The 13,823-nt window shown below is 39.0% G+C and overlaps 1 protein-coding gene and 1 pseudogene across 7 annotated transcripts in view; one reads left to right on the forward strand and one right to left on the reverse strand.

The window, feature by feature from the left end:
* Nbea (neurobeachin) overlaps nucleotides 1-13,823 on the forward strand; it is a 494,166-nt gene that overhangs the window by 416,371 nt on the left and 63,972 nt on the right. For all 7 annotated transcript variants that reach the window (XM_041659254.1, XM_041659249.1, XM_041659252.1 and 4 more), the window contains one exon: nucleotides 8,739-8,879. In XM_041659254.1, the coding sequence (XP_041515188.1) occupies nucleotides 8,739-8,879 (141 nt within the window). The remainder of the gene's footprint in view (nucleotides 1-8,738; nucleotides 8,880-13,823) is intronic.
* Nucleotides 8,067-8,306, reverse strand: LOC121452889 (annotated as a pseudogene).

Consider the following 13,823-nt stretch of genomic DNA (forward strand, 5'->3'; position numbering starts at 1 on the left):
ATACAGCCAGTGTTGGTTCTGTGGATTATAGGAGAGATGTGCTTGTGTTTGCCAGTGATAACAGAATTTTAATACCCTGTGTAAAAAGGTGAGATCACTGGTTTGTGGGTGTGTGGTGCTGATATTGCATTGAGGGCCTTGTGTCTGATAGGCAGTGTCCTACAGTAAACTGCATTTTAAGCTCTCCTTTTCTATTTTAACACAGGGTTTTTCTAAGTTACTCGTGCTACCTTGTACTCTCTGCAGCCAGACAGGACTTGAATTTGGGGTCCTTCTGCCTCGGCCTCCTGACTAGCTGGGGTGCCAGCCTGTGCTTCTGAAGTGACTCCATTCACGCTGTTGAGTTGTGTGCCTCCTTTGCCTGGGCTTTACCTTCTGTCACTCACATATACTTCCCCAGTTTTATGAAGTGTGAAAATAAATAGCAGAGGAAACAGGCAGAGCCTGAGTTAATCAGGGAACATGAACATGAACTATCTCCTTTTGCAAGCCTGGAATTGGCTCTTGGTACTGGGCTGGTTGACTTCTGGAGTGGGAAAAGAGAGGTAGCTTTTGCCCTCAGTTCTCCCATAGTCCAGACCCATGCGTTAGCAGTCTGTTATTTACACACTGTCTCACTGACAGGATGGGAAAATGTTAGCGAATTAAAGCCTCTTGATATGTTAATAAATCACCCTTGCATTGTTCCCATGGTTCACTGAATTTCCTAATAGAAGCTTCCATACAGATGGTCTAGGAAACCAGTACTATCCTTTATAAAACCACTAATACTAAGATTTTAATGTATGAAGATATATCTTACTGCGCACCAATGGGAAAGTGACATTAGAAATACACTGTGCGTGGGAGAAGAGACCACAGTGGGTAATAGCACTACTGCATGTGGAGTCCCCACCAAGTACATGGACTTCTCACAGCTGTAATAGATCAGCAAAAGAAGGCTTCAGTGGGAAATCTGTTTCCCAAAAGCTCAAGAAAGAACTGAGATTATTAAATGTTACTAACTGTAATTATTTTAATAAGAAAAGTAGTTGTTTTAAAAACAAAGATTAGGAGTCCTGCCCTGACTTCCCTCAGTAATAGACTAAAAGTTGTAAGATGAAATAAACCCTTTCTTCCTCAAGTTGTTCTTGATCATAGTGTTTTATCACAGCAGTAGAAACCCTAGCTAAGACAGTGTTTAATGTCACACCTGTGCAAAGAGTGTGGATACAGTGCAGATTTCCAGTCACCCTCTGAGTTAAGTATGATTGACTAAAAAGTCTAGTGAAAGAGTATTTGATTCAACTAAATCATTTTTAATTCTAGTAAGGTCAAAAGAATATCATTCAATAATACATTTTTCATGCCACAAATTGTTTTATTATCTCCCTATTATTCATTTATTATAAACCCTAGTGTTTATAAAAACATGAGTTGGATATTTATCTAGAATGATTTTTTTATTTATAGTCTTATTTTTCTCCTTGTTACCTTTGAAGAGCAGAGGAAAGAATTTTTATTTAGACTCCTTTTTTTTATTAGACTACACAGGTTCGTCTTACTCATTATAGATTGTATTTATTGTTTGACAAATCAGATGGTCTGTAATTGACCAATATTTTCAGTATGAGCCACCAACAGGTGGATATATTTTTCCCTTCAGTATATATATATTATATCTGCTATGGAAAAGTGAACGTGTTATAAAATTTATCTTAAAACACGATACATATTAGTGCCTCGGTTATTTATATGTACTTGGATGAATTTGACTCCCAGGTTCTAGTGGTTACATGATTTCGACACAAATTGTAATCTGCTCTTTAAAGTACAAATGAGATTTTCCATTTCCCAACTATATCTTCTGATAAATGAATCATTTCATTCCAGAACCAAATCCTGGTAATACTGACATAAACATAAGACATCACACATGTGTACACAACACATTCGCGTAAACACACACATATACACAAACACACTCATTCACAAAGTGGAAAACTATTTTGTTAACACAGGAGTTGTTTGACTGGCAGATGAGGATGAAGTTAGCATTTCCCACATTATTATGCCACTTAAAAAGGGGAGGTGATAATGCCTGGGGCTTTGAAATGCAGCAGTGCAAAAGCATGTGCTGAGGTGCTAATGTTGCGGAATGCCTGTGCACATGGAGTGGAGGCGATGAAGCTGGAGAGTGAGCAGCCCAGAGGCCTAGAGCAGCGTCCTAGTCTTTCTTATCTTTCTTTTCCACCATAAATAAAAATACCCAAAGTGAAAGTTTTCTTAAGCTAGTATATAATCTGCCTAATGATAAAGTTTCAATAACTAAATAAATACAGAGTTTTGGAAAAGTATTAAATGTAAGTCATGAAACTTAATAATTTTTGATAGGCTAGTAAATAAAAATAATTTAACTATATTAACATTAATATAGTAATGACTTTGGCTTCATGGAATACAAGGTCACGTTAAACTGGCTTCAATTTAAAAGATAAAAGTTTTTGCAGACTTAGTATTTCTAAGGAATCCAGAGTAGTCAGTGTTGGGAAAACCTGTTCTGAGCACACCTCTACTACAGCCTGCTCTGGGCTTGATCTGACCAACTTTCAGGAGTGCAGCAAGGAGGCTTTTGTAGCCCCACCAGAGATGCCTTTCTTCCCATATACTAACACCTCAGTTCCTTTGGATCAACTCTAATCATGGCTTTTCGGTTGGTTGGTTGGTTGGTTGGTTGGTTGGTTGGTTGGTTGGTTTGGTTTTGGCTCCAAAGTGGCCACATAGGATTTTTACGAACTTGATTGAAGTTTGGGGTTGTCAGGGTTCAGCCCATCTGCATTAGGCATACTACTTACAAAAAAGGAATAATTCATAAAGGAAGGAGAAATGGACGGAGGAACTGTTGTTGCTTGTTTGCAGGAGTTGGTCCTACACGTATCTACATGCATTGGGAATTAGTGCCCTTTCCCCAGAGTGCACTTTTTTCAGATGCTTCATCATTGCATAGACCTGTGCGTCCCTTTCTCACTGATTCCTCAGAGCTCTTAGTTATAGGAACCAGCCCTTGATATGTCCTCTGAATGTCTCCTCTTTGTTTGCCTTGTTTTATGGCTAAACATTTTCTTTAAAATCCCCACATGGTAGTTTTACATGATTTTCTATAGTCATTCTAGTAGGTCTTTATTCTTTCAGTGTTTGTTACTCAGGGAAAAAAAAGGAAAAGAAAAATAAAAAAAGCCAGGTACTGTACTGGGTGCTGAGAATTCACTATTACTAGGCACTGTCTGTGACGCTTCCAGAATGAATCTGAACCCCTTCCAAAAGCATGAGTCAGATAACAGAGATGCAAAGGGCAGAAGGGCAGAGGGGTTGGTAGGAGTGAGTCCTGCATTGTCACGAGGATGTTTTTCATGATGATGTCATGTAGTTTAAGATGAAAAAAATGGAAAAGATAAGAATTTTTTTTTTTTTTTTTGGTTTTTCGAGACAGGGTTTCTCTGTGGCTTTGGAGGAAAAGATAAGAATTTGAGAGGCCTTTTCTCATAGATTTTTGAGCCCCTTGATTATTACAATGAAAGGATGACTTAGATATATCAGAAGTCCTGATATGATAAGGGTGTTGAAACACCCGAAAGCTCTCCTTAGAAACCTCACACTGACTCAGCTTCAAGCTGTTTCTAGTACAGCCCAGCATTGGATTTGTAAACTGGAGAGCTTCTCACAAAATTCAAGATCTCAGTTTCCTCATCTGTAACATACGACTGACCCTTCCCTCCATTTCCTCTGTTCCTTCCTTGTTTGGGTCTGACCTCCTGCCTCTGCCTCTCATGTGCTAGGATTATAGGTGTGTACCACTGTGCCTAGCTGGTTCCATCTGTTTCTGAGATTCTTTGGTGCATAAGGAGGTAAATGGGCAGTTATGAAAAGAAGTCACACTGAGATTCTAATCTTAGAGTCAGCATGAAAGTGTAACACAGTGTTGTGGGCAGAGGGGTCATCAGGTAGCCATTTCCTTCTTGCAGACCCCAAACACTTATGTAAATCACTCTAGAAAATGAACGAGAAAACAATCTTATGTGAATATACAGTGTCCTTAACAGTCAGGGTGACAAGTAGTGCCCACAGCAACATTTTAAGTGATACAGATAGAATTTCAGTACTGTGAGCACTGACATGCTCATTTCCAGTCTTAGTGATGTACAGTGCTGAGGTTATTGTAGTGGACATCATGTTTCTCCTTGAAAAGCCCTTTTAAGTCTTAAAAATTATAATATACTTTGATAAAACTGATTATTCTTTAAGTGAGTTGACTTTTATTGTTTAAGTCAGTTAAGCTTTGTATTCAGAGTTTTCTCTCAACACTCTAGTTTTTCATACAATATTTACCCAGTAGTTTTTTAACTTAAATTTTTTTAGTCATTTTTTCCTTGCCTTATATAGATGCTTATTCCAAAAAAAATGACTTGATATAACTTAGGAGATTTTAAGGTAGAAAATATTGATAGATCAATGATAAAGGAACAGAAAGCAAAAATAGAAAAATAAATAAAATGGAAAAATCACTCAGTTATATATCAAAAGAATTCTCATCCAAATACATCCAAGTACCACCCAAGTAGAGTGTGTTCTGTTATTTGTTTGAAGCAGTTATGTATTTAGATAGATAGATAGATAGATAGATATAGACAAATGGTAGGTAGATGAAAGATGAATAGATGCAATGTATCTATCCTGAAAAATGTAAATTTATGTTGACATCTTTCAGGGTATTTTTTTCCATGCAATAAAAATCGCAAACTTATTAAAAAAAAAAACAACTTTTTTTTTGTGGTACTCAGATTTCGCTCCTGGATCTTTGTGGAGTAGATAAGGGATACAAATGGAGGGCCAAACAACATTTGTTCAGTAGATACAGCAGTGTTTTGTTGCTACATAATAATCCCTCCCCAATTTTACCAGGCATGTGAATGTCTGGGCACATAGTCAGTTCATTCTCTTGAGATGTCAATAACATTTTAGCAAGCTATATAAGCATAGTAACCCTTCTAAAAACAGCAGGGTCTAGAAATCATATTTTTAGTCTCTGCCTACTATTTGTGCCTGATTTTATGTCATGTGTCACTGTTCATTTGCTGCATAAAGTATCAGTAGATCTAATATCAAGTTTTTAAACTCTTAAGTGGAAACCACAGCAATGGCTGTATCTAAATGGCACTGCTGATAAAAATAGTTCCTATTGCCAACTAAATGTGTCGACCTCAGTAAATATAATCGTGTGTTTTCACCATAATTTTAAACTATATTTTTCTGTCAGATTCATATGGGATTTGCACTACAAAACTCACCTAAATTTTAAAAAGATGCCAGACTTACAACTTTATCAATACAGAGGTAGACAGATGTTGACATGAGTGTGAGAGAATCTGATGCCCTTGGCTCAAGTAAGAAAGGGTGCCATCTAGTAACAGAATTTGAATCTCCTCCAAAACAACTAGAAGCTTGTTTTCCTTTTAAAAAGTTTGTTTCTTGACTACTAGAAACTAAAAGTGAAATTATGTGCATTTTATTTTAGAAAATTTATTTCTGGCTTCATTGTACAAAAATTCCAAATCAGAAATGTATTTTAAGCAGTAAAGGAGAGGTTTGCAGGCTTTAATACAGTACAGCTGTTTCATACAGAGCGCAATTCTGCAAACACTCCAATAGAGAGACTTCAGTGAAACCTGAGCAAAATAGAAAATGTAAATATTTATTTTATCTTTTTTGGGTAGTTGAGGAAAAGGGCTGGGAAGGATTAGAAGACTGGCTATTTCCTTCTTCCGTATTCTGTGAGGTCTTAGAGTGCAAACAGTATCAGTAAAAGTTGATCCTCCTGCAATGGAGAGTTCCGCCAGCACATTCAAGACGGAAAGAGCACCCTTCAGATGGCTCGCTGAGTTAGGAACCCAGTTATGCTGACACCCAGCCAAGTCTAGATCAGTTCACTCGGTAACCTCCATTTTTTTCTACTTGCTAGCACTTGCCCTTTCACCACCCATAAAAGTTCCCTCTGTTTTAAATACTGAGAACTTTACAAAATGTTTAACAAAATGCCTTCCTTTTATACATCTGTGTAAAAAGATTTTATAGGTAACTGGCAGAATTTAACCCAGAATGGGGTTTAAACCTTTAAGTATTTCAGTGGAAGGTTTATACTTTCATCCCATGGGTCACAAACACAAAGGCCAGTAGTTTTGGAACTTTAAAATATTAGTTCTCTTGTGCCCATGAAACACAACTTTAAAAAATGAATAATTAAGTTGTTTAATATTGGCTAAGTCATAATAAGGGCTAACATAAAAGGAACATACTTTACAAATAACTTTAATATTCAGGCTAAGCACCCTTACAAATAAGAGCTTATTATGAAAATTCTATCAGCCCTAACTGCTGGCATCATTGTATTGTTTAAATTAGTCTTTTGGGACTAAAAGAAAATGCTCACAGCAATTTATAAATGAATTTTTCTCTCTTGTGTAACATTATATGTCCCATTGAAACACTAATTTCTATGACTTCTCCTGTTAAGATTAAGCTTTTGGGGAGCTTCATGCTTAAGTAGTAATATTAAATTTGTGGGTAAAGAGTGATATACTTAATACTTTCATTTTCTGTGTAAACACTTATTTGTACAGTATGCAATTGAAAACAGTAACTTGAACCTAGTTAATAAGTGTGGATTCCATATATGAAGAAACCAAAACCAGACATAAAATTGAACTAAGGCAGTTTGCTATTTGTACACCTGAGTGTCAGGTCCAAAAGAAACTGGGACAAATGGCTATTAGCGCACCAAAGTTCCGGCTGGCCTTTAGGCTCCCTCAGAACCTGTGGCTCTTCTCAGCTCTTCTCACACTGTCCTCCACCCTAAAGTTCTCGAGCTCATGGGCTTTCTTTGCCCTAACTTCTCATTTCAGCCAGGCACTCTCTTATGCCCCCGCCCCCAATCTTCCTCGCCCTCACCTCTCCTGTCCCCTCTCCTTTCAAGGCCTGGTCCATTGTGCTGACCATGTTTAGTCTACTCTTTTCTCTCCCTGCTCAGGACTCTTCTAGATGTCTCTGGCTGCTCTCTCCCTCATAGTCACATTAACAACCTTCCCCTCAGCCATACCTCGGAGCAGTCGTGTCCTCACTTTGTACAGTGAGGATGTCTAGGAATCCTTAAAGATGGGGTGTGCTAAGAAGTCTTTAGCCATGGTCTAACACCTGGCATGTGCTTTGGGAGGGAAGAAAGTAGCCCATGTCCTAGTGGCTTCACAGAGCACCTCTGTGGGGATCCGAGGCCTCTGAATCAGCCTCTTTACTCATTTTGTTGCTTAAAAGGATTGGTGCTCCCATTGGGCAGTGACAGGACAAGACCAGCATTCCAGCTGTGCTTCCTCTCCAGGCCTTTGGCTCCTTAGCATAGAGAATAGAAACCACTGAGCCTGGCAAACAGGAAAGCCAATGCAAAAGTGAGAAAGTTCCACAGCTCAGCAAAGACAACTGTTGGAGGAGGCCGCTAGTTAGTGCCCAGCTGCCCCGAAATAATAATGCAGAAACTATATTATTTAAATCACTGTTTGGCCCATTAGCTCTAACTTCTTATTGGCTAACTCTTACATGTTAATTTAACACATCTCCATTAATCTGTGTATTGCCACGTGGCAGTGGCTTACCAGGTAAAGTTCAGGTGTTTGTCTCTGGTGGGACTCCATGGCTTCTCTCTGACTCTGCCTCCTTTCTCCCAGGATGCCATTTGTTTTCCTCGCCTAGCTCTGTTCCCCTATAGCTCTGCTATAGGCTCAAAGCAGTTCCTTTATTAATCAATGATATTCATAGCATACAGAGGGGACTCCCACATCAGACAACAATATAGAAATCTGTCTTAATAATGATTGCCAAGCTCAGTGTCCGTCATATATGCCAAGGAGCTGAGGAGAATGAAAAGGAGCCATGAAAATACTAATTTGACCTGAACAGTCAAAACTGAATCACTTACATTTTGTTTGGGTATTTTTTTCTTAGTGTTTTTGTTTGCTTGCTTGTTTTGTTTAAATATATTTTTGTCAAAAGTTCTTTGAGACAATCCCATAAGCCTTAGCCAATTGGAAAATACAAGCATCTGACTCTCCCATTCTGTGAATGGCCCGGCAGATAACATAGGTTTTAAACTGGCCATTAAACCAATCTCTGATCCTGCTACCCTTGGCCATGTTCATCTGGTCTTTGGCACCAATGATGAAGTTGCTTGTGGAGCATTCCCAGGGCACTTAGAGGTCCATGAACTCGCTGGGGTCATTCTGCATGTCTAGACCTGGCCTACTCACTAGACCAGCAGACGAGCAGAAAGCCTTGTTTGTTTTATTTTGTTGAGAGGGAGGAGAGAGAAAGCGCATGTGCATGCAAGAAAGAACATAAAATTAGATGGGTAGGGAAGGGAGATGGGAAGAATATGGGAAAGGTTAGGAGAGGTCCAAGAATATGATTAAAAAATATATAAAAAAAACTGAATCGCCCTGAAAATCTGATTTTCTGAAGTTACAGCTGAGTCTGGGAATTTTGCTCATGTTGCTGTGTATTTTTAATGAGTACTCTGATTAGTAATTAGTAATTAAGATCATTGAAAATGCCATAGAGAGCAGTCCATTAGTGTTGAGAACTTTCAGGATAAAGCCTGGACATCCAGGGTTTTTACTGTTACTGTATGGAACACAACATCTCCTTTTATCTTTCTACAGCCAATTGGTGCTCTGAACCCAAAAAGAGCAGTGTTTTACGCAGAGCGTTATGAGACATGGGAAGATGATCAAAGCCCACCCTACCACTATAATACACACTACTCCACAGCAACTTCTGCTCTGTCGTGGCTAGTTCGAATTGTAAGTATCATCCTTAATGCTCTATCTCCAGAGTCTGCGGTGTAAGGGAATGAACTGGAAATCGTGCACATGTGGTGTCCATTTTAATGACTAGAGACTAGTGTGCAGAGAATGGACTCCATCAGCCTGTGATCTTCCCTCTCAGCTTCCCAAGTGCTGGGATTGCAGATGTGCGCACCACACGTTGATTTTTTTTTTTAATGTAAGATCATTAGGAAGCCAGTTACTTAAATTCCTATACTTATTTTTGAGCTGGGGATTAGCACACACTGAGCAGGCACTCTGTTACTAACCCTAACCTTGCACATGCGCGCACACACACACACCCATATCCCCAAATGAGTCATAAAGGACCCTCTGGTGTACATCTTTAATTTTAGATCAATTAATATATTAATGAAACAAACCCAAAACTGACTTTAAGAAACGAACTCTGCACTTCTAAACCAGAGGTAAAGATAGAAAATTGTGATCTCTTTTTTAGACCAAGATTTTTAAATTAATCTCATCTCTTCAAAATTTAGCTCAATTGCGTGAAGTTTGAAGTTAAGAAAAATCTTAACTGTATTTTAGACCCTAAAATAATTAGATCTAATTGTAATTTTGAGAGCATCACTGTTGTGGCCAGGTCTGGTTACAGGAACCAGTCAGAGCTGCCCTCCTTCAGTTGATGGTCACAGTACTCTGCATAGGCAGAAGGCCCCTCTCTCTCAGCAAGGAAAGACATCCTCTGATTCCCCACACAGAGTTCATGGAATCCATCCTGTGGCTCTAGCCTCAGAACTGAGCCGACTGCAGAACTGATCAGTCAAGATTCAGGGGAGCTAATTTCTGGTAACCACAGACATACAATGTAGTCTTAATTGATTTGTACTCAGAAATAAGGGGAAAAAAAGACTGATAAATTCAGTTCTCAGATCACCAGTGGCTAGGCCATAAATTTCCAGTCATTATCACCACTAGTGGGGAATGACCTCCTAGGCATGAATGAACCGTAAGCAAAAAAAAAAAAAAAAAAAAAAAAAAGTCAGTGCAGGAAGCATAGATTTAAAATCTAGGGGGAAAGGTGTCTGTGAAGTTCTATTTGCTGATTGCTGTGGAGCCAAGGAGAAAAAAAATGTGGCTGTACCTAAGCAGGCCAAGAACTGCCCTTCTCAACCCACACAACCTGTTTGGTTTCATCAGGTTAGTCTACCTACAATTTGCAAGAGGCCCGCAGAATCATAACATAAATACATTTTTAGAAAACATTTAAACCGAAAGTTTGCTCTCTGGGAGGCCTTTTTATACCTCATCAGACTGGATGCCACAGCCTTGGTGAGCCACCACAGTAAAAGGGAGTATACCTCGCTCAGGTCTCTTGGCGGTAGAAGAAAGTCCAGAGCTGTGTGTAACAACAACAATAGATGTTTCAATTGGTTGCCTGAGATTTAAATAAGAGTAATGTTTGATTGCATCTTGAAATAGACACAGTGGTCTTATGTGTTTTATGTGAATGCCAATTAGTCAAATCGGGAGACAGATTGACAAAACTCATTAAAAGAAAAAAACACTTGTTTTCAATCACCTGGTTTATTTACTATTTTTCTCTTCCAAGTATGCGAAATCTTTTCTCCAGTCATGAAGCACAGGTCCTCTGGCCAGCCTGCTGTTCTGGTGGGTGGAGCATGGGCCTGGAACTATGCAAGGACCTGACAGTGATCTTCCATGTCTACTGCACAGAAAGCATTGCTGTCTCACAGCTTCTAGTACTCTTGTAGAGAAGGGAAAGAAAAAAGGAGAATTTGTTTCATAAATTTTAAACCTGGTATACCCAAAATGTTACTTTTTGATCATGTAACCAATAAAAAATATTTATGCAATGTTTAATATTTTTGAACTTGTTTTAGAATACAAAGAACTGTTGTATTTCTAGCACAATATTGCATCTGTTGGCTTGCTGTATCTGACAACACGGATGTCTAGAGTTGCTTTCATGAGGACTTATTTAGCTCAAAGCTTCATGCAAAGGATCAGAGACGAGTACTGTGGTCTAAGAGCTTAGGGAGCATTCAGCTAACGGGCCAGGGAACTTTGCTTTCTTCACTCTTACTCTAAGTAGAAAATGCACTTATAATTTGTGTCACTAAGAATCTGTTCATAAAACATTATACATATTAAAATAAGTGTCTGTCCTCTACCTTTCAAGTCTTTTAGACCTAGTCATTAAATTCATTATCATTCAATCTGTTTAGTATGACAATGATGATAATTGCATAAAAATGCTAATTAGCTATATACCTCATTACTTTAAATTAAGAATATTTTTTTAGGCAAACTACCAATGAAATCACTTGTCTGACTTGCCAGACCCTAGAAAGACTGTTTCATTGATGACTGTCAGACAAATGTTGAATAAAACCCTCATTTGAAACTGGGATTCCTTAATACATGGGACAATTGTGATCAGACTTTTGTCCTTCCTGGACCTGAGACATCACCCGAGTAAGCACATGCTGCTCACGACCAGTTTCCTGTCCTACTAGCATGCCAGCTCAGCCATTTAGTGCTTCAGTTCTTCAGACATTTAATAACAATAATCCTTAGGACGGTAAATAAGTAACATTCAAAATTTTACTATTTACATATGTTTATAAGTTAGAACATTTTATAATTACATATTATTTAGAAAGCTTACCCTAGAAACTAGACTGACATGTATCATTAAAAATACCTGTTTCTAGTAAAAGTGACCAACAGAAATTTCACAAGCATCACTTAGCCAATCCAAATAAAACTTTTCAGTTTGGATGCTGACACTTAGGGCAGTGCATATGCACTTAGAGGATAATAAGGGATATTTAATCAGGAATCAGAAGTGTGGCACACAGAAGGCAGGCAGGTTAATCAGTAGAAAATGCTGACTGATTCTAGAGTTACTTTGGGCTTCTTTCAAAAGAAATAGAAAAAAATAAATCTCAGGCTTCAGAGTAGTGTAGAAATAGTTATCCTTCCAATACATAGAAGTGTGACCTTGAACTTGCTCAGATGCTGAGGGGAGGCACACACCTGCTGGGGAGACAAAGTCAGGGTACCAGCCCAGACAGACAGAAGGTTCTGTGTTCTTGACACAGGAAGGTCTCAGTATCAACCTTCTTCCCTTCCCTCTCTGTAAGGTAAGGTTCCACATCACTTCAGATCTGCACCTGAAGGGGACTCCCCGCACAGCGCGGGCTCCCTTCCAGGACCCAGATTAGGAAGGGCCTGGGGGTGGGGGTTGCTAAAGTGGCGGGAAACACTGGTATCAAATGACCTTACAGGTGTCATTCTTAGGAGAAAAGGGGGAGGTCTCTGTCGGAATGGTGGTAAAGGAGATAGAAGATGAGGAACCAGGGAAAGGGGACAAGGAAAAGGGCAGGAATATTTGTTCCAGAGGGACAAAGCACTTCCTCTAGACAGAGAGGAGACAGACATTGCACAAATGGAAGTTTATAAAGGTAAAGGGAACAATCCTGTTAGGTGTTTAATTTTAATTGATCCTGTTATTTAGGTGAACCAAAAGGGCCTTCTGATTTCTGGACTTTGATAGTCAGACTCAGGAGGAAAAAGTGGCCAAATAAAGGAATAAACCTTGGTGGCTAGATTTAGGAGTGTATCTAACAGTTTTGAGCAAGGCAGAGGGAATAGAGGAGAAGGGCAAGGCCCACCAGAGCCACATGCTCGAGTGGGCTGTGTCCCTGCAGCATCTTTCCTTTACTGGGATTACACATGATTGGGGATTGGTTTGCTTTTGAAATGGAGTGAAGGAAACAAAAGCAAAAACAAACCAATGTTGTTTCTAACATGGAATTAACTGGTCTGTAGAGATTACAAGGCAGGGAAGGCAGCTAGTGCCCTTGGAGGAATCCAGTGAACTGGCAGTCTGTGGGCACAAAGCTGGCTTGTTTTATTTTTTTGTGTCAGGTACAGCATAGCAAGCTTTTTCTTTTTATTTCATTTAATCTTATTTAATTCCTGCAATTATCCCAAAGATTACTGTCAGTGTCAGCTTATAGTGATGAAGTAACAGAGGCAGTTTTGTGACAGAGTTACCTAAAGGAACTTGCTCAAGATGGGTAAAAATAACCAGTCATATTTTGTTCAGTTCTTCAGTACTATTTTCAATTTATAGTCCAGTTTTGATTGATTTAATGAGCATATCTACTGCATTTATCACTGCCTTGTTAGTAAACTAGAAGCCTACAAAGCATAGTAAAGAAAAGAAACAACTAATTAGGAAAATACCCCACAGAATTCTTAGCATCATCAAGTGTGGTATTGATTTTTTATTGATCTTCCCCCATCATAAGCTTCAGAGAAAAGGGTTAAGTGTGGCAAAATAAATACACATTTGTTTTGTTCTACATATAGCCAACTAAGGAATTCTTAGTGAGAATGTATACTATTTACTCTTTTTGGAGACAAATTTAGTGATGTCAAAAGCAATGGCTCCCATTCAACCTAAAAACTGCAAAGCAGGCATTAAAATGGGATAAATGCCCAGGTGTGTGACAGCATTATCCCAGGCTCCCGCTGTGGGAGACACCCTTATTAATAGACACAGTACTCAGGATGCTAACCGAAGGCAACAGTTACAGAGTTTTGAAATTGTCAAGTCTCAGTCACATTCACTTTATTTCATTCCTTATTCAACAGATTAGGTAGAGAATCTCTGCACCAGGAGTTAAACTGAGTATTGGAGATGAACTAGAGAATGAGATAGACAGGGGTGCTTTCATAGTGGGGAATGAGATAGACAGGGTGCTTTCATAGTGGGGAATGCAGTCAGATAGCTGTATGAACAGTGGTCAGAGTCGGAGGAGATGGAGCTGCTCAGAACGCACAGGGAATCCAGAATAGTCTTCAGGGGTAAGTGTCTAGTGAGGGAAAAGGATGTTTGTACCTTGTAGAAGGAATGACATGCAC

Source organism: Microtus oregoni, unplaced genomic scaffold (assembly GCF_018167655.1).
Source record: "Microtus oregoni isolate MIOR12 unplaced genomic scaffold, Mior012 000010F_ref0000083, whole genome shotgun sequence".
Classification (NCBI taxonomy): Eukaryota; Metazoa; Chordata; class Mammalia; order Rodentia; family Cricetidae; genus Microtus; species Microtus oregoni.